General features: G+C 45.9%; 1 protein-coding gene across 1 annotated transcript in view; it reads right to left on the bottom strand.

The window, feature by feature from the left end:
• The window catches only part of LOC144115745 (dynactin subunit 4-like), a 33093-nt gene extending 17579 nt beyond the window's left edge, over positions 1-15514 (bottom strand). Inside the window, exons 1-3 of the mRNA XM_077650234.1 lie at positions 15418-15514; positions 13112-13210; positions 5595-5689 (exon numbers count right to left, since the gene is read on the bottom strand). Coding sequence (XP_077506360.1) covers positions 5595-5689; positions 13112-13210; positions 15418-15483 — 260 coding nt within the window. The 5' untranslated portion in view covers positions 15484-15514. The remainder of the gene's footprint in view (positions 1-5594; positions 5690-13111; positions 13211-15417) is intronic.
• Positions 15515-21268: the final 5754 nt, after the last annotated feature.

The following is a 21268-nucleotide window of genomic DNA, read 5'->3' as shown; positions in this document are numbered from 1 at the left end:
GTTTGCCTCTGCGCTACCTACGGCTCTTCCGAGGAAGCAACTGCCATTGCGAACGAGCCAGACAAACGGCATGCATTTAAAATTTCTTCAGAGGAATTGATTTGCATACAAATTGATGACTTTTTTTTGGCACAAGTAGCCCCATGCATCCTGCCAGGAACGGGCACCGGCACGGGTGTGTACTACCCTGACGCTCATCACCTCAGACCCCACAGATATGTTAGCTCTGTGTACAGGTAGACCCCGAACTTAGATTGGTCGTCTTTTGAAGGAAAGTCAACCTAACCCTCTAATCGCGGCTTATACTCCCGTTTCCCCAACGGCAGCGCTCTGTTAAGTTCATTCGCGATTATAAAAGGGGAGACTTCGCCTGTATCAACTCGGAGCTTGAGAAATTTTTTTCTTCATTTCAAGCAGTCTGCATCTAATAGGTCTGTCGAAGAAAACTGGCTAACTTTCAAAAACAAACTTTCAAATCTGGTCGAAACCTATGTTCCGCTGATATGCATTCGCGGTGACTCCAACAAGCCCTGGTACTCTAACTCCTTAAGGAGGCTTTCTCAAAAGAAAAAGCGTCTTTTTCGTGAAGCTAACATAACTGCACTGGCTTATAAATGGACAAAATATTTCTCGTGCCTGCAGGATTACACGCGTCTCCTAAGGTGTACAAAAAGAAAGTTTTTCCACAATGATCTGTATGGCATTCTACTAACAAACCCAAAGAAATTCTGGCGGATGTTATCACCCAAATCAGGCAACACTCATTGCATTACCCTTTTGTATCCTGATGGTTCACAGGTGCCTCCAGAACTTCGATCTGACGTCATGAACTCTTATTTTACATCAGTCTTCACACATGAACCTGCCTGGAATACATCACACAAAGATTTTTTAAACTTTTCTGCGATGGCACCTATCAACATCACTACTGCTGGCATTTGTGCTCTGATAGACAAACTAAAGTTATCCAGTGCTGCCGGGCCTGACAACCTCACTGCCAAAATATTAAAAGCTACAAAAAATGTATCTTCTCATTTTCTAAAAATAATCTTTGATCAATCTCTTGCGAACAGTTCCATACCTAGTGACTGGAAAATTAACAAAGTCATTCCTGTGTTCAAGGCTGGCAGCCGGAGCGACCCGTCGAATTATCGTCCTATTCCATTAACTTGCATACCATGTAAATTTCTTGAGCATATTATATACTCGCATATTGCATCCCACCTCAATTCCAACTCCTTTTTCTTCAAAAATCAGCATGGCTTTCGTCACGGCTATTCATGTTAATCACGGTTATTTGAGTTTACCATGGACCTTCACTTAAACCTTGATTCCTTGTTCCAAACCGATGTCATGTATCTTGATTTTTCCAAAGCATTCGACCGTGTCCCACATCAACGTCTTATGTTCAAACTTTCAAGTCTTCACCTTCACCCACTTGTTTTAGACTGGATTCACAATTTTCTCACAGCTCGCTCTCAGTTCACCGTAATAGGCGGACTTCCTTCAAATTCTACTTCCGTCTCCTCCGGAGTACCACAGGGGTCTGTGTTGGGTCCGCTTCTCTTCTTAATATTTATTAACGACCTCCCACACAACATCTCATCCACCATCCGTCTTTTCGCAGATGACTGCCTTATCTACCGCCGTATAAATACTAAAGACGATCAAGATGCCCTCCAAAACGATCTGAAGCTCATCGAAAATTGGTGCTCTTTGTGGATGATGGAACTGAACATTAGGAAGTGCAGTTTTATGCAAATTTCTCGGAAACGCTCCAATTTAACTTATCCTTACTCTTTATTTTCTGAGGACCTATTGCAAGTTGAATCTTATCGTTACCTTGGCATCACAATCAATAGCAAATTAACTTGGGTTGGTCATATTACAAAAATCACGGCCGACGCTTCACGTACACTTCGTTTTATTAGAAGATCACTTCCCTCTTCCCCCGCTAACATACGTAAACTAGCATATGAAACTTTTGTCCGCAGTAGGCTGGAGTATGCATCCGCGATCTGGAGTCCTCATCAGTCCTACCTAATTAACATGCTCGAAGCCGTCCAGAACCGTGCAGCACGCTTCATATCGTCAACATACGACTTTCATTCCAGCGTAAGTTCCATTAAATCATCACTTGACCTCACTTCCTTAGCTCTCAGACGAAAAGTTGCGCGCCTTTGCTTGTTCCATAAGTTATACTTCAATTTCCCCTATCTCCGTGGTTCCCTCATATCTCCTCCCTTTCGTACATCGCGCCGCCTTTTTAATTCAAATAGCGTCCAACGACTTCATTGCTCCACCAATGCTTTCAACAAGTCCTTCTTTCCGACCGCAATTGAAGAATGGAACCTTCTGCCCGACTCACTAACAAATGTGCACGATGCGACAAGGTTTAAGGCGATGTTGTTAGATCACCTGGGTTGACATGTTTTTTTTTTTTTGCCCTAACCTCTCGCCGATGTGTGTGGTGCTTGTGGCCTAAAGGCATTTTTTACATGCACCGTTCTAACTATTCGCGTTCCTTGCTTCTCTTTATGTTCCTATATTGCATTGTTATATTTTTGTGACCTTTGTTTTTCCACATCAACCTTGTATACGCTCCCCCCTTATGTAATACCCCGACAGGGGCCTTTAAGGGACAATAAATGATGATGATGATGATGATGAAGAATTGGCGCAGGCCGGCATTGTGCATAATCAACTCGTCACGGGCACATAGCAAAATTGGTGGTGTCGCGGGACACACACTGACACTGTTAGGGGTGGGAGGTGCTTCAATGCCAGCTGCTCCCACCTCCACTAGATGTGGCCTTGACCCATGGCCAGGCTGGAGAGGAGCGACGAGCGCGCACCACTGCCTCCAGTCCAGCTTGCCTTGACAAAGCGTTGAGGGTACATTACTTTCTTATCAACGCCTGCGTTGCGGTGAAGCACATCATTTTCGCTTTAGGCGCATGCTTCAGCGGTCCACAAGCTGTACCAGATTGGTTTCTGTGCTGAGAGTACTGGGGCTGGGGCAGTTCGCACATTGAGCATCGGCACTGCTAACTGACATCGCCCTGCAGAGTCACCTCACAGCTCCGGGGGGCCGTCACTTCATCGGTCTGTGGCGAAATTGGGATTGGATATCCTCGCATAGCACCTCAGACCTTCGAATTAGCCGGGCTGGTGCACGGCACTGCTTCCATTTTTTTTAGGCAAAATTTATTGCCCCAGGGCATCAATGATGGGTGAAGGTGTGATGAATGATGTAGTAAAGATTAAATGAATGGAAAAAGGTTAGCTGATTTGATGAAGTCCAGTAGAGAACAATGGTACGGTCCCTGCATCCAGGCAATGTATGAAGCAGGGTTGCTTGGTGAAAGACCTGCTACCATCAGGTGCCGGATCCTTGTAGGCTTGAGAGCTGGGCAGTCCCACAGTAAGTGATGAACGTCGGCCTCAATGTCCTCGTGTTTACATATCGGACACCTTGGCCGAGGAAACAATTCTTGGTACTGAGGCCACTTCCGAGTGATGGCTGGTGTGAGGGCAACCCCGATCCGGATCCTCCTAAGCGCAACCTCCTCTGCACGGGTAAGACCGCGGGGGAGGGTTACCGCAGACGGAGGGATGAGAGCACGTGTGCGGCGCCGGAGGAGTTCCTTTCTTGATGAAAGGAAGGTAAAATTGTCCAAATGAAGGAGCCTAGGCGGTGATGAGTTTGTATTCGCAAGGCGGGTCGCTAAATCTGCCTGGCTTTGATATGTCAGCAGATCCCGTGGGTCCCGCTCAATACGTACTGGCTGCGAGATGCGTGCCGCGAGCCGGTGGATGTCCTGACATATCGTGGGACAGCGGCTAACACGTCGTAGCAACCGGGCAACTTGAAGGGCGTCAGTGCGGATGACAACACGGGCCGCAGGGAGCATAGTTAAGTCGGCCACAGAGCACAGTGCCTCTTGAACTGCAATGAGCTGAGCACAAAAAGACGAAGGGGGTTCCGTAAGCTGAAACCAAGAGGTTTGATTCAGGGCAGGTCTGCACGGACAGTAGATAAGCTGTTGTTGATTTGCAGTCTTGTATGCTTGCGTCTACGTAGACAACAATGGATCCTTCAGGCAGGTAAGCATCTTGTTCCTCAAATTTCTGGTGAAGCAACGATGCCGAATGAGCAGATGTTGGCCGGCGATTATCTGTTGGCTTGTTGCCGCTGAGCTGTACAAACTTCCATGGGGGAAGACCTGGCGTTGGCGACTGAAGAATGGAGCGTGACGTTGCATAAGTCCTCAGTGCATGCGTGGAGTGCAATAGAATGGCCTTAAGGATGCGCGCTTCTTGGCGCTGCTGCACCAGCTCATCAATGGTATATTGAGCTGCGCATTCTCTTGTAAAGCTATAACCGGTGTGATGCGTGGAAGGCACGTAATGGTCCTCGTAGCCTCTCGGTTCACGGCTTCAAGGCGAACCCATTATCAGGTCAAATTTAAATTAGAAATTATGGGAACACAAAAATTCTCCAGATTATCCAGGATTTCAAAGTATCCAAGTTCGAATTATCGAGGTTTTACTGTACTTTGTACTTAGTGAATTTGCCCTAATTGGCTCTAGGATGGCACCATATATGAAAGCAAGTGCTAGATCATGCAAAATAATATTCCCAGCGAAATGCACAGTCATGGACAAGCTAACCTGAAATGAGATAGCAGCAACCAAACACTACCAGTGGCTCTGTGCAGACACGAGGACATGAACCAAACAGGTAAACATTGGCACTAGAGTGCAGCGTGTACCTCCTTTGAGTGCATGCACACGTAATGCAAGATATGCTCAAACAAGTACAGTTTTTTACACTTATTCTCAGCTGCAGGTGCACAGCACCACGGGGACTTTTTGGTTTGCACTCCAATTCAGGTCAGCCTGCTCATGAGTAAGTGAAATGCTGTGCTCTCTTTCCTCAAACTGTCTCAAAGTAATCTATTATGCCACCAGTGAGTTTGGGTCCACATTAACTGAAGTCACTGAGCTAATGAATGTGCGACTGAGAAGGAAATGTGAGTGGGTACATTACATAGCAAAATAACTACTTCCTTACATTAATTTTTCCGGTGCAATCTATGGGAAATATTTAGCTTTTAAATATGATTCAGATTTGATCTGAGCTGAAATTTCACTGTTCATCATGGATACACGTCTATCAGCTTGAAAGAACCTCAAAGCAATCATCTGGCAGGGCTCAACAAAATGCGGTTGAAGCCTCTTCAGCCCTGGATGAGTAGTAGCAATTCTGCTAAGACAACTGTGACTGCACCCTTCCGCAAACGGGGCCACAAAAGTCAACTCAATTTTTATGATAAAGAAAGCAAAAAGCATCTGATACCCCGTGCTCATCAAAGGTATTACGATACGACCTTGCTGTACTTATAAGACCAAAGCTGAATTTCCCTGACCAAGAAAAACTGCACTCAAAATATCTTCTGTTCCCTGCATTTTTTTTTCTTCGAGCCCCGAATTTCCTGACATTTTCCCCTCTTTCAGGTTTTGGCAGTTGGTAGGCACCACGACTATGCAGAACGCCCTCGACTGGAACAGTTCAGTCAGACGACACCTGCCTTGGGTCATCCACAAAGATGTTCTCACTGGAATCATCAAACTCGGCTGTGTCATCCCTTGCTGGCAGTGTAAACTCGCACATAGGCAGCAGCACCTGCAGGCAAAGGTTGCAGCAGTAAAGCTTCAACATAGGAGTACGCAAATGAGCACACACACAATTTAGCATGCAAATAAAATGAAGAAAAAGTAAAAAGAGAAGTGGAACCACAGTGATGCAGTCAATGACCTGTTGACTGCCTTTAATATTTTATTTAAAAAAAGTGATCAATCAATAGAGGGGAGATACTAGCAACTTTCTATGTCTCAGTGAGAAGCTGCTAAACAGGAAAAAAAAAGCGACATTTTGATTTGCATGTTTAGCTGTTAAAGGATACAATAAGGCATTATACTAACAGCCAACCTTGGCAAAGCGTAATTTGCAGCTTAACCATTTGTTTCCCAGCAGAGAAAGCCAGTACTGATTTCTGCACTTTTTATTCAGCAGTTCAAATTAGCAAACAGAGCCCGCTGACTATGGAAACGACTATCACAGCAAGCCACACACTGCGCCATCCTTCCACAAACACTGCCTTTTGAGAAACCTGAAGGGGCTGTGTTCCATTAAGGTCATCAGCCACAACAAGAGGTTTGTGCACTAAAACCAATAGACAGCATTCTCACGTTTCTGCCCTGGCTTGCATTTTTCACCAATGAGTTTCACATAAAGGTACAAAGAGGAGCACTTCAGGCAGCACCACGCCTCTGCCAGTTTGGCCTCAATCTCCTGTGACGTTAATAAAACCCAACACAAAAGTGTTGCAATAGGGCAGCACAATGGGTAACTTGGACACCGACCTCTTCTGTGTGGAAGCTGGAGCCAGCAGCTTCTACTGGGCCTAGGAATAAGTCAGGTCTCAGAAAAGAGCATGCCATTAGCAGTGGTCTTACGATCTAGTGCCACTAAGCAAAAAACTTGAGGGGACACTTGAACTCTGCCTTGAGGATATAACAAGATAGTGTTAATGGGTCCCTTCAGCAGCTTATCACTTGGCAGACACTGTTCTTTCTTTCACCATCGCATAATGTTTAACCTACCGTTAAAAGTGTAATGCCTTAGAGATCCCTTCTGTGCAAGCACTTCACCTGCCCCCAAGGCTCTCCCTACATGCCCATATATGCGGAATTGGTCATTTTATGCTTTTACTTTGCATTCATACACTGCGGGGAGTGCAGTGGTTAAGCGATGCACCACTGTCCTATCAGGTAGCTGTTTCAAACACTAGGGCTTTTGAGACCGAGGTTGTTCTTCCCGAGCAACTTATCGCAACCAATCATTACCTTAACTGCCACGGTGAGCAGTTTGCCACCCACCACCATGGGCAGGTGGCCTAATCCGAATTTTCCACTCACAACGCCAACAATGATCACACCTGCAATGCCGGATGTTCAGCTTATCGCATTAACAACTGAACAATTACACCGCCTTGCAGACAGAAGCACATAGTTTCATTAACTAGATGGTCTCATCAACTTATTACTATACATGCAACTGCTATACTTCCTGCCACTAAGCAGCCAAAAATTCAGGCCATCCTTGTATGTAATTGTGCAGCTGGAAACATCCCATCAGTTCAGTTTACTACTACTACTAAATATAGTAATCTTGAATTTTTTTCCCTCTAGCGAATATTGTAACATGAAGCCTCAACAGTAGTCAACAAACATGCCTGTATAATACATTATTCTTTTTCTCAATTGTTTTCCAGATTTCAAGTTGCTCCACATCTTTACACTGCCCCTTTCAGGAAGCAAAATGACTTCTTTCAACTGGTCTCTGTAAAACTGTCATCTACAAGTCTACAGTGTTTTTTCTTGCAAAAAATGTTCACTACGGTCAGACACCAAGGCACGCTCAAGCAAGCTAAACCTTCTTTTTTACTGTGATAGCAGTAACAGTGGCACTTGGCAAAAATGCTGGCATCATCCACGTGAAGCCTCAATGAGTGAAGCCTCCACCCACCAGCCACTTATCACTGCATACCCCTAGCTAGGGGGATGCCTATCCACCCATCAACACCTTCCCACCCCCACCAACCCCCACCCTCCACAAGGCCTCTGCCCACTAGAAGCCTATGCAGTGGGGGAACGAAAATATAGCGAAATCGAATTCAAAGGCGCAGTGGGAAAGCCAGATGCCCACCAGAAGCATCAACCACCGGCCAGCTCCCCACCCTATCCACCTAGCTAGAGGGCTGCCCACCCAACCGTCACGGCCCTCAACCCCCCCTCCACCCATCTTCACGCTCCAAAAAAAATTCTGTGACGTGTATGAAGTAAAAACAATGAAATAAACAATGAGCACCTTTCTCACATCAGGTTTCATGATCGCCCTGTCAAGCTTTTTTTTTGGTTACACAAAAAATGTGACCTTTGTTTCTGACAACTGCAGGTGACGACAACATGTCAGAGTGATGCTGATGGATAAGTTTTTGTGGTGCAAGGGCTGTGAGGCCATTGAGTGTCACGTATGTAAATTAGAAAAGTTGTCAAAAGTGCAACAGAGTATTGCAATATGATTAAATATACAAGGCCCGTCCTTGTTGCATACACATAGCTGTGTCTATCCTCCCTCCACTCTCTCCTGCCTTCCCCCTCCCCCCCTTATTTGTGTTAAACAGTATTGTTACGTGGTCCGAGATGGGAACGACGCAAGAACGCCCCAGGCACAGATGACACTTCGTTCACCTCGTCTTTACAAAGAATATTAGTTGCTCGGCCACCGGTCGCAAAAACACCGTCTCGGTGTAGATTAGGCCGTGTCTAGGGATGGCGAGAGGTAGGGCTTGAGCCGAGAGACGTGGACAACGTAACGCTGAAGTGCACGGGAGGTGGTCTCTGGGAAGGCCAGGGTGATCTCGTAGGTGACAGCGGTGACCTGGCGGAGCACACGGTATGGGCCAACATACCGAGACAGAAGTTTTTCGCAAATCCCGACGCGGCGTGATGGCGACCAAAGCAAGACGAGGGGTCCAGGGGAGAAAGTTACCATGCGATGGCAACGGTCGTAGTAGTCCTGCTGTAAGGCCTGTGATGCTTATAGTCGGTACCTAGCCAGCTGGCGGGTGTGGTCGGCCCGGGCAATTGCGTCGTGTGCATATTCAGAAGGCGCTGAAGGAGATGTCGGAAGCAGCGTGTCAAATGGTAATTGGGGCTCACGGCCGTACAAAAGATAAAACGGTGAGTAACCGGCAGTGTCATGACGGGAAGAATTGTAGCCGAAAGTCCCGTATGAACGGGCAATGTCCCAGTCCCGATGGTCCGGGGAAACGTACATTGCGAGCATATCCGTGAGAGTGCGGTTGAGGCGCTCTGTGAGGCCGTTGGTTTGGGGATAATAGGCGGTGGTCAGCTTATGTTTAGCGGACCAGGTATGAAGAATGTCGTCGACAACTTGAGAAAAAAAGCAATGGCCGTGGTCCGTGAGAAGTTGGCGGGGTGCACCATGACTGAGGATGAGGTCGTACCGGAGAAAGTCGGCAACGTCAATAGCAGTACTGGTTGGGAGGGCCCGCGTGATTGCGTAGCGAGTGGCATAATCGGTGGCAACGGCAATCCATTTGTTTCCGGAGGTAAACTCAGGAAACGGACCCAAAGATCCAAGCCAACACGATAGAAAGGTTCAGGGGGCACATCAACAGGTTGGAGCATACACACTGAAAGAGTGGCAGGACGTTTACGGCGCTGGCACCGATCGCAGGCACGAACATAGCAGCGTACAGACTGGTAGAAGCGGGGCCAAAAGAAGCGACGACTGACGCGAGCGGAAGTACGCGAAACACCCAGATGTCCAGCAGTGGGGAGGTCTTGGAGCTTGTGGAGGACATTGGTGCGCAGGTGCTTCGGCACAACGAGCAGGAGGTCGGGGCCGGCGGGGTTCAGGTTTCTGCGGTATAGAGTGTCATGATGCAGCACAAACCGGCGCAGAGAAGGGTCAGATGGGGAGGAGTTGAGGCGGTCAATAATAGAGCGGAGCTCGATATCCCGTCGCTGCTCATCGCCAAAGTGAGTAATAGCAGAGAGCGAGAACATGTCAGCGGTGCAGTCACTGCCAGAATGGTCAGAAGAGTTCCACCAAAGATGTTACGTGGTCCGAGACGGGAACGACTCAAGAACGCCCCAGGCACAGCAGACAGGTCAAGAGCACAGCGCCCACACAGAGCACAGCACAGAGCACAGCACAGAGCACAGCACAGAGCACAGCACAGAGCACTCAAGCCCGGAGCACCCGCACCTCCGAGACACTTCGTTCACCTCGTCTTCACCAAGAATATCCGTCGTAGTATCATGGCAGGCAGAAGAAATTTCAGTGTCTTTTAGAAACCGCAGTTAACACCCATGACACACTGGTGTCTCGAAGGCTCTTGAATATCCCGACTCAAAATTCAGCCTTGCACTGCTACAAAGGAAGCTGTAATGGCCAACAAGTCAACTAGTATCGGGTTAAGATAGCAGTACAAACTCCACTGATATTTTGAAGGACTTGACCAGTGACAGCATGCACTCTTGATCACGCTCAAATTGCAGGTATGCGCAGAGCAGTACCAAGAAGCAATCAGAGAAATACAGTTGTTCACAAGTTATCTAACTTGGAAAACTAATCTGTTTTAAAAAATAAAGCAGTCCAAGTACAAAAACATTTCAGCCAACAGAATCACTTGTGGCAACAGTCATGCAGAATACCTGCCACCAGTGACAACACCAAAGGGAGGTGAGGGGTGGCGTGGCAGCCGCCACCCTCCAAATTTGCTGACCACTTCTTTCATGCCCTGACGAGATGAACATTTCAGATAGTGCAACCCACATTGGGCCCCCTCACTGATATGTGAAGCTCTCACCACTGCATTTTACTTTATTTTTACGACAGCAGTGCTGCAAAGTCATCATGCCATCCCCGTCTTCCTCCTCTTCTGCTTCTCCGCACCCCCCCCCCCCACCATCAATGTCATGGCACCATCCCTGCCTGACACCTGCCCGCTCATTACCACACTAATGAAATTATAGCGTGCTGATGGCAGCTTGGTGCGAGATTACTGAACCTCTCGACACCAATCAACTGTGTCCTTGTCTACCAAATGAGTGTGCTCCTGTGACATGGACCCAGCTGAGCCTTGTTTGAATGCACAAATGCCCTGATAGTGCCATGAGAAAAGTAACTGTAGCATGCAAGGCAAACCACCAGGAATGAGAAAGTGGGGAACACCATATTTCCCGCGTAATTTGCGCACTTTTTTCTTCAAATTAAGACTTCAAAAAGAAGGTTCACACATTACGCGAAGATTTTGCGATGCGCATCCAAAATAACTCTACAAAGGTCATAACACGCAATGTATGCCGTGTACTGCTGCCTATACATCGACCAAAAGAAGCCAACTCCAAATATAAGTAGACCTATAACATTCCTCCTACCCCACCCCATGCTACCGTAAAAGCTGGACTATAGGTCAAACCGGAATATAGGTCGACGCCCTAACTAACCAATTCTAAAAATTAAAAAAAAAATTTTCAATGGAAAAAGGACCGAAAGACACCCTTACCTTGAAACAAATGCGACTTAACAGGTTGCGCAATGGTGACAGTATTTTCATTTAAATGCTGCTCGTATGTACACCTAGCCAATTTTTTAACAGAATCGCACGCCCATCGACCAGTGTGTTAGTTTCTGGCACACAGAAATACGGCGCCATAGAGCAAAGCCCTTCCTCTTCATGAATCGCAGCACCCAGGATGGCGAGCCCTTGAATTGCGCCTTCGTGAGTCTAGAGGCACGCGATCTCTACCGCATTCACGCGGATGCATTCGGCAGTCACAGGCAGCGATCTTGCACGCAGAGCAACCCTTCCTTCCAATTCTGGATATGCTGCGGTCCACCTACGAAATGTTTTCTTCTGGTTGCTAAAAGGTGTAATACGCAGCTTCTGCCTCCAGCTGTAATGAATGCTCTTTTCGGATACTCCAAATTTGCACTTTGCCGCCAGGCTGCTGTGAGCTTCCGCGGACTCAATCGCGTTTTTCTTGAAGGTGAAGGGGAACTGCCATCAGCTTCCGCTCATTTTGAAACAAAATGTGAAAAAGCAGCCTTTTAACGAAATAGCTTTGCAACGACGGAAACGCAAAATAGAGGTGCCGCCGCGCTGCTGCTGATGGTGATAGTGATGGAGGCTGTTGACTTCAGCCGCCCAGTGTTGCAAGACTTCCATAGTTTTTTCCAATGACTGGTATATAAGACGGGGGTCCAGTTTTCGCCATGGTATTTTGAAAAAAAGTTCGACCTATATTCCGGTTTTTATGGTAACTTTCATTTTGGCTGGCCTGGAAATTTGCTCTTTGTGAAATGGATGATGTACTGTGTCTATCTTCCTCCTCATGACTGACCATTCCAGGTCAGTTGTAGTTCAATGTGGTTTGGCTCTGCGCGCTTGCTCTAGCTGTCTCATGTGCTCAGCTGATTCACGAACCATAGTACTCAGATCTGCCACGCTGTAGGTAATGGAACGTTGCTGTCTACTGTGGCTTCTATTTCTCCTGTGCTGTTCTTGCCAACAGAACACTTAACACTGTGCCGCTGTGCTCAATCACTGCCGCTGCAATTGCATGCTGTGCTGTGCAACCTGCAGCTGTAGTGCTTCCAACAAGGCTGGATAAACACGTTCAAGAAGTGTGTGTGAATGCTATTCTGGGCACGGCTGTGCTTGGTTCATTCCATTTTGAGGAGGCTTGGGAGGAGTCTGGTTTTTCACATTTGGACACACTTAAGGGCACAGGCTAGGCTGAAATGGGAAAAAAATCTTCAGTTTTTGGTTTGCTTCCAATATGATATGTCGAAATCTTCCTGAACATGATTCAGTGACAGGTAGATCCCTGCGGGACGGCATGACAGCGCGTGCACAGCGCAAAGCACTAAACACGCAACAATACAATGACAAAGCCAGCACTCAGCGGCAAATGGAGATAAAAGGCGATAAAACGGTGCCTTCATGTGCGGCCCAGCTGACTGACAGCAAACTGATCAACAGCTGTTCAGTAGTTTCGACTTCCGGCACACACCGGAGGTTACTGGAAATTTGCTCTCACAAACCATCCGAGAAAGTGACCACCAGCATGAACGAGTTGAGAAAATGGCGTGTATTGCGTCCCCTCACCACTCACACCTTTCGCAGCCTCACAGTCTGCCTTGTGTGCACCCATGTGCATGCTGGCAGTCTGACACATCATGCAGGGAGCGTAAAATGTGTGTTTTTTTTAATAGTAAATTAGGGGTGCACAAATACAGAATTCCAAGATAACCTGCAAGCTACAAGAGATACCGCACTGCACTAACAGCCCTGGTTATCTAGGCAACAATGCAGATGCTCATGTGAAAGTTTGGCATGTGGCATATCTCTTATAGCATCAATGACTACCACAATGCCTTGAATGCTAGCACACAATATGACATCTATGATAATCACAAGTAACAAAGAGCAATGATGTTACATACCTTGGCAGTGATCCCTTCTATTGCCTGCTCCAGCGGTAGCAGTGTCACATGAGTCACGTGTGGCGTTGGATTGTACATTGAGAGCTGTACGTAGCACTCCTGCAAGTACAAGAGAAACAAAAGTGTTAGTTCCTCACATTTGCCCTTCCTGCAAGGTGCAAGTCCTTAACAGCAGAAAAACATATGCTGAAATTTACACAGCAGGACTGTTTCCCCGCCGTTACCAATGTTACCGCATCTCCACTTTCCACAGCTGTTGCCTTTTCAATACCGACATGTCAAAGGGGGTGGCCAAAATTTTAATCGAAGAATACTTTCCAAAAACAGCTATTTCCACTCTCGATCTTGACGAATTCATTCACAAGGTTTGAACACCCCATCAAGAGATTACACTAAACGCCTGTCCAGGTCCGTTTACAAGCATGCAAAGAGAAAATGCAAGTGGTTTTTGCTTTCTTTCGTTTCAGACTGTTCAGCTGGTACATCTCACTCCAAAAAGGCTTCTCCCATGTTTTTTTTTCATTAGTTTCAACATCATTTTATTTAAACGGCAATTATTACAGCCACTGCATGCAGTAACTTTTCAGTTTCCTTAATACAGCTGCACTGTATACCATTAAATATAGCCAAGACATTGTCCCCTCTTAGGTAAAGCTTTGCATTCAACAAATATAGTCTTACTATAAAACACTAAACGATTCGTAAAGTCTTCAAGAATAAATTTCCTTATTTTTAAACGTGCAGGCACATAATCCACACTGAAATGCGAGAGAAAGTGCAAGAATTTTTTTATACAAATCAAATAAAGATATAAAGATAAAATGCTTTCCAAAATTGAATCAAATATTAAATAAGTGTTCAACACAAAAACCAGTTTCAGAAAAAGATCAATGAGCAGACATCCTTATTTTTTTTCAAAACAGGCTTTGATGCCGTAATTAAATAAAACTGCCTAATTAGACAGCAAAACAGTATGCAACCTGCAGTGTGGTCATGCAGAATGTGTGATGGTATGAAATCCATCATTTGTACATGACTAGCAATTAAAACACCACGATTTGTAGTAAAAATATAGACTTCAAGAAACCAGACGAATAGTCCAATCCACCCTCCTCCAAGGAAAAGAAAAAACTGCTGTAAATGCGAACATACGGTGAAGCCTTTTGAGGAGGCTCCATTACGCAAACAGCTAACAAGCTAGCCCACGACAAGCGCACAGTTCTGGCATGGTGGAAGAACAATGCAGACGTAAATGAGGGGAATGCACATTGGTGTCTGAACAACAAAAACTGCTTCCAAAAGAAAAAGAAATGATAAGCGAAATGTCAGTCGATGTCAGAAAGCGGCGCACAAATAGGTTTGAACAGCTGGTGAACGTGCGGCATGACCACCAGCCGGCAATGGTGGCTCAAGAAGCGAAACTACGCTGTCAGGCTTTTTTTTTTCACCTAGTAACAGGAGCCTTCCTAACATCGTCATGCCTTCCGTTTGCACACGTCAGATGTGCATGAGCTACAGTGCACCATGCAATAGGCGGCATCTTTAAATGATCACATTCCTTGCTGGTGTCACCTCGACTCGGCCCCCCTTCAGCAGCCCCATGCGAATTCAGCAAGTGGGCTTGCCTGCACATCATAGTTGACCAAAACAAAATGGCAGCAGAGCTTATGCTAGAAGAGTTGTGAAGGCAACAGGATAAGTGTCATGGGTGTGAGCGTTAAGTATGAAACCCTTTACGGACGGATCAAACAAAAAAAGCATCGGCTTTCGCACTGCAATTGTTTAAAGCAGGTGACCAGCTGCCTTCCTTACACCAAGTGTGGTGTGTGGAAAAGTCCACTTGCGGAAGTTTGCATGAGGTCCAAGCCTAGCAGCGTCTCAACGTGGCTGGTCCATGCGATAAATGATGCAGAAGAAAGGGAAGAGAACATCCATCTTTGCATTGTCTTCCTGACTCCATCTTCGGATAACTTGCCCATGAATGCAAATTTTGCAATGGTTGGATTTACGCTAGTCGACAGTATTCGGTCACTGGCAAATACTCAGAAATTTTCAACACCCATTCCTCAAATCGAATAACAGCCAAATAACAAACATATTTGATTCATATTCAAAATTTCAAATATGCACGCACCCTTACTAAAAATGTTTCTAATTTTAACAGCAATGTCCCACTTCAAAAACTACCAAGTGCTCACACACGCTCTGGTAACTCTAATCAGGACTCTCACACATCTTCACGCATTTTTCCAATACAATCTCTTCCACTTTTCTGTAGCGCACCAAGAAACCAAAAGTGTTCTCACCTCTCCAATGTCAAAAGCTGTCACAGACCTGATCTTGATTTCTGGTATGTGGTGGCTGTGCAGCATACACACAAAGTTACTTTGACATCACAAATTAACAACTGTATCAGGGCCTTATGAATAATAACAACACAACAATATTGACAGTTAAATAACAGACAGCATTTTGGTAAAAAGAAGAGCTCGTAGAGCTTTAAAAGAATTAGCACATACACCTACCAGTTGCAATTATGAAATCGTGGAGAAACCCACAAATAGAACCCAATGCAAATCCCTTGGCGTTCGCACCAAACGATAATCATACTGGCAAAGATAAAGGGAGCCCTAACCTGGAGAGAGGGACCTCCAGGTAATTTTTTCTCTGAAGTGCGAACTTTGGGCAGTAGAGGAGAAAATGGTCCAAAACTTTCCCACATGCGTCACATGGGTTCGTCGGTGTCAACCCACACCTGCTGAGATATAAATTCAAACTTGGAATTCTGCACCGCAACCGCGTCATTGTTACCTCACACAGCCTGGATTTACACGAACAGACGTTCCAATTATATGCTAAGTGCTGATAGTCAGTGGTATTTAGTAAGGGATCTCGTAACCTGGCTGATATATGTAGGAACCGCTGAAACCTGGAAATTGCCAGCAGGCTGAAATTCGGGACGGGATGTGTCACTGACCCGTCAAGAGCCGACCTTGCTAAGTAATCAGCCACCTCATTTGAATGAATACCTGCATGGCCAGGGACCCAAACAAAACGGACCACCTTCAAAGTGCATGGGACAAAAAATCGCAGGATACGGCGCAAAAAATCTTCTTGTGAAGTGTCAAGGAAGACTAACACTGACAATCAGCGAGAATAATAACATGAGACACATGGCATGGAATTTTGTGAAGGGCCATTACAAGGGCCAAAAATTCCGCAAAGAATATAGGAATATAATCTGGGATGCGGACAGAATAGCTCCATGCCAAATCCTGCGAAAAGATGCCAGCTGCAGCTTTTGGCAGTTGACGGAGGCATCGGTAGCAAGCACCGTATGATGGGGTATTCGTCTATGTGATCCGAGAGAATACCGTTTAAAATGTTTGTGGGCATGTGTTTCGCATGAGATGGGAAGATGTGGTCGAAATGGAATTCCACTGCTGCCGGCGTGTCATCAACCCACTGCAAAGAACTGAGATCAACACCAATAGGTGTTAAAAGGTTCTGGGTTAACATAATTTGTGGCATTTGATACCGTGGCCAATGATGAGAAAAGAATAAGGCCGGCTGAGACACAAAAATAGGAGTACTGACATCGATCACTGGGTCCATCGACCTGAGGAAACTTCGCACCGTGAGTATTTGAAAACGGGAAGTTAGATCAGGGATACGGGCTTCCAGATAAAGCAGGGCGTTTGAAACTGATTTTGGGAGACCAAGGCAGAGGCGGAGAGCGCGCCTTTCCAGTAAGATTAAGGGTTGAGTCTTGTAGCTTGCGCTACCAGAGAACAGAATGCAACCAAATTCAAGTATAGGTCTTACGTAGGCTTTGTATTGTAACAATAACGTGTCGCGACGCATCCCAAACTTTTTATTGGCGATTCTTGTCAGCCGGCATAGAGCGCGTTCTCCTTGAAACGCATTGTTCTTTATATGAAGGCTCCAATCTAATGCTGGGTGATGAGTAACACCCAGGTATTTTACGGATTCCGCTTGTGGAATCTGGATAGAGCGATGGACTAATAAAATGTGCAAAGGCCTGTCTGGAGGAAATACCAAAACTCCGTATTTGTCTACATTCAGGGATAAATTAATACCCTGCAACAATACTCCAAGAGCATCCAAATATCCCTGTAGAATGTGGTAAAGGGAGTGGATATGCTTGGCCGAGGCGAAAAAAGCTATGTCATCTGCATACATAAAAACTGTTACATCAGGACGAATAGGGATGCCACTGACCAAAATATTAAAAAGCAGAGGGGATAGCACCGATCCTTGCGGCACACCTCATGATTGATAATATGTATCTGAACATAGGGCTCCCTCGGCGCAGTAAAAGAATCTGTCCTTCAGAAATTCAGATATCCACGCATAAATGTAGGTTGGAGGATGTAACTGAGCAAGTCTGTTAAGTAAAATAGTATGCTCTACACTGTCATAGGCCTTTGCTACATCAAGAGTGACCAAAGCTGAAACTTCTCTTCTGCGTAGCGAGAGCCAGATTCTGCTCTCTAGATCCACACGCGCAGACCATATAGAGCATCCACGACGAAAGCCAATCGGGGCTGAGCTGAGACCGTTGATGTCATGAGCATGTTTTGTGAGGTGGCTGTGCACTATTCTTTCCATTAATTTGACTAAATTTGAAGTCAGCGCAATTGGCCGAATATTATCTAAGACGTATCCTTTTCCTACATCTTTCATTAATAAAATAAACTTCGCCGTCTTCCAAATGCTTGGAATCCATGCATTTTCCAGAGAAGCATTGACCATATCTAAGAGGGCGCTTGTAAACTCCTCGGCTAAAATTTTAATCATACCAACAGTGACACCATCTGGTCCAGGAGCTGCAGGATGCAACATTGCCGGGACTGAGAGGAGCTCTGATGCGTCAACCTCGGTATAATCCGAATAGGGTGAAATTGTGCACAAAGGGACGTTTCTCTGCATCTGGAAGCGTAACGCCAATCCCTGAGCAATACACTCCAGGCTCTCCTGAGTCTTTTGTGGTAATAACACCGTTGAACTAGTGAGAAGAGGGACGGCAGAACTCTTGTTACGTTCCATGAATCTATACAGGGCTTTCCGATGACGAGGATTTGAAAGATATGTGTTTAAATTTTGGTTGTACTCATCCTAGGCTTTTGCAAGTGTTCTTTTGAAAGTTGCAGAGAAGAATTTGTAACTTAACCAATTAAACCGGACTCTGGTTGCAGGACAGCCTCTTCCAGGCCGATTTTCTGCGACGATAGGCCTTCTCACATTCTTCTGTCCACCAAGGAGACGGCTGTTTATTAGAGGCTGCTGCGGGCACAGCGAATATTGAGTGGTCTATTGCATTTTGCAAAAATGAAACCGTCTGCTGAGCTTTGTCATTCCGGCTTGTAATAACTATAGAAGCAAGTGAGGCGAACATCAGATTTTTATAAATTTTGTGGTTGACAAATTTATGGGTTAAACAACTAGTTTTAAGAGGAGATAACCGGAAAGTGAAAGTTATAGGAAAGTGATCACAAGACGTACCCGAATCCTCTGTCGACCAATCAGTCACATCTAGCCTACCTGCTGATAATGTTAAGTCAATGGCTGAGCGAGCAACCCCTCGCATAAAGGTTATTTCTCTAGAATTGCAGCAGCGTACAGCATTTGCAGACAGCCACGACCAGAGAAGCTGGCCGCAGGAATCAGTGCGACATCCCCAGTCACTATGGTGAGAATTAAAATCTCCTGCGATGACTGCACTGTTTGTGCCAGTCACCAAGCTGTCTAAACAGTCTGTCCTGTGTACACCTAAAGGAAAATAGACATTAGCAATTGTAATATCAACACAATGCGGAAATGAAATTTTGATCGCTAAAAGCTCACAGTCAGGGAGAATTTTCTTATAGTTAGATGCCTGATTACATAAATTTTTAGATAGCATGGTTACCAGTCCACCTCCCCTGCCAACATTTCGATCTGACCTGAAAACTCGAAAGTTTCTCATTGAAAATGATTTATACGGTGATAACCACGTTTTTTGTAAAAGTACAATATCAGGCTTATGCTTGTGAATAAGTATGTCTAGATCTGGAAGAGAAGACAAGACGGAACGGTAATTCCATTGTAACACTTTGAGACCTGCCATGATTATTGACCAATTGAAGAGGCCGAAACCGCCTCTTTAAGGATATCAACATGGGGATGAAGTTTGGGTGGTTCCTTTTTAGCTTTCATCTGTGGAGAACTAGAATTATATGGTGATGAGGAAGCACGGCGCTTCTGCGTAGGGCACGACATTTCGACATCTGTTGTGCAGATGTCACTGCGACATTCACTGCTACGAAACGAGTTGTGAGGTTGGACCTGGGGAGCATCAGAAGGTGATGTAGAGCGGCTAGCACTAGCTGCAGAAGCTGAAACAGATGCAGACGTTGCTGCCAGGACGGGTGTTGATGGTGACGCAGACTGAACTGCAACAAACTGAGCCAACGCCTCAGAGAAAGTGTTTAGCATTCGCTCAACCACATTATTAAGAGCTTTTTCTACTGTGGTCACAATTGAGGTAGTCATGTTGGACACAATGTCCCCAACAGAAGCGCGCACACAACTAGCATATGAATCTTCTTTCCTGTTAAGAACAGCGTAAGCATCGGCTCTTGAGCACCATTTCTCTTTGATAATGTCCAATAAGCTACGCTCTTCACTACGTTTTGCGCAGTTGGCATCATCAGCTGAGTGAATGTTGCTGCAGAGGCAACAATCAGGCTGCTCTGAGGTGCAGTTATCAGCAGAATGACCTTGTCCACATAAACGGCAGCGGGTCTCCGACTTGCATGCTTTGCCGCTATGCCCGAACCGCCAACAGTTGGTGCATTGAAGAGGGCAGGGTTCTAGAGGGTCCACACGGTATACAATCGGCCAGATTTTTAGATCAGCAGGGCAGGAAGAGCCAGCAAAAGTTGTTATTACAGACTCTAGCAACGCGCGAGCCGTTTACCTCTATACTGCAGCGGTAGACTGAAAGGACCCCAACGCCTGCATCCTGAAATTCCTGTGGAATTTCTTGCGGGGACGATGCTGGGTCGACACTTCTTACGATACCCTTGACACATGCAAGCTGTTCGGGAATGAATGCTTTCACCGGCAGCGAGCTGAAAATTGTGCACTTAAGCAAGTCTGCAACACAAGCGATGTCCGAGGACTTGCACACAATTCCTCGACGGCCAAATGGACGCACTTCAGAGATCTGAATATAATGAATGGGCTGTCAATGATCTTAGCTCCTGTTGAATTAGTTTGGGATTTTCACTTTTATCGCACCCTCATCGATGGGGACTATAGCCACGAGAATAGCATCAATGCCATTTTTGTGGAAGGACTCAAGTGGCAGGCTTTGGGCTGGCAAGCTGGCAAACCAAGCTGCCGACGCTCCACCTGGGGAGGTCAACGACATCTCAGCAAAACGCGCTCTCAGGTTCACATGAACTGCGTCTTAAACTACGCCTTGGCCAAAACCCCCCAACGTAGTACGGGTTCACCAAGGATGAACAAGCCGGAACCACCAGAAGATGCGGAAAACAGCAGCGGCCAGCAAGAACACGTCAGCACGTCCGCTTCGCTTCGCTGCTTCTTCTTCTACTTCTTCGTCCTCTTAAGGAATGGCACATACCCACATGGGGGCATTGGCCAAGGTGTAGTGGCATAAACAAGGAAATTTCCATAGGAGATTAAGACAAAATGTTAACACCAAGCATGAATTCTGTGAAGTATATAAAAAAACAGACGAATATTTAAAGTAAAATAACAAACAGCATTTTGGTGAATAAAGAAGAGGTAGAAGAATTTTAAAAGGGTTAGCAAATCTACTTAGTAGTTCCAAGTATGTAATTATGGAGAATCTCACAAATTGAACCCAATGCGGATCTTTTGGCGCTCGCATCGAAATATAATAACACTGGGAATTCAAACTAGGGAATCCTACACCGCAACCGCGTCATTGATACCTAACACAGCCTCAATTTACACGAATTGACGTTCCAATTATACGCTATGTGCTGATAATCTGTGGTATTTAGTAAGGGAAGGCGTAACTAGGCTGATACGTGTTGGAACCGCTGAAACCCGGCAATCGCCAGAAGACTAAAATTTGGGATGGGATGTGTCACTGACCCG

Source organism: Amblyomma americanum, chromosome 1 (assembly GCF_052857255.1).
Source record: "Amblyomma americanum isolate KBUSLIRL-KWMA chromosome 1, ASM5285725v1, whole genome shotgun sequence".
Taxonomy (NCBI): Eukaryota; Metazoa; Arthropoda; class Arachnida; order Ixodida; family Ixodidae; genus Amblyomma; species Amblyomma americanum.
Note: the sequence above shows the minus strand (reverse complement) of the source record. Positions and strands in the feature narration are given on the sequence as shown.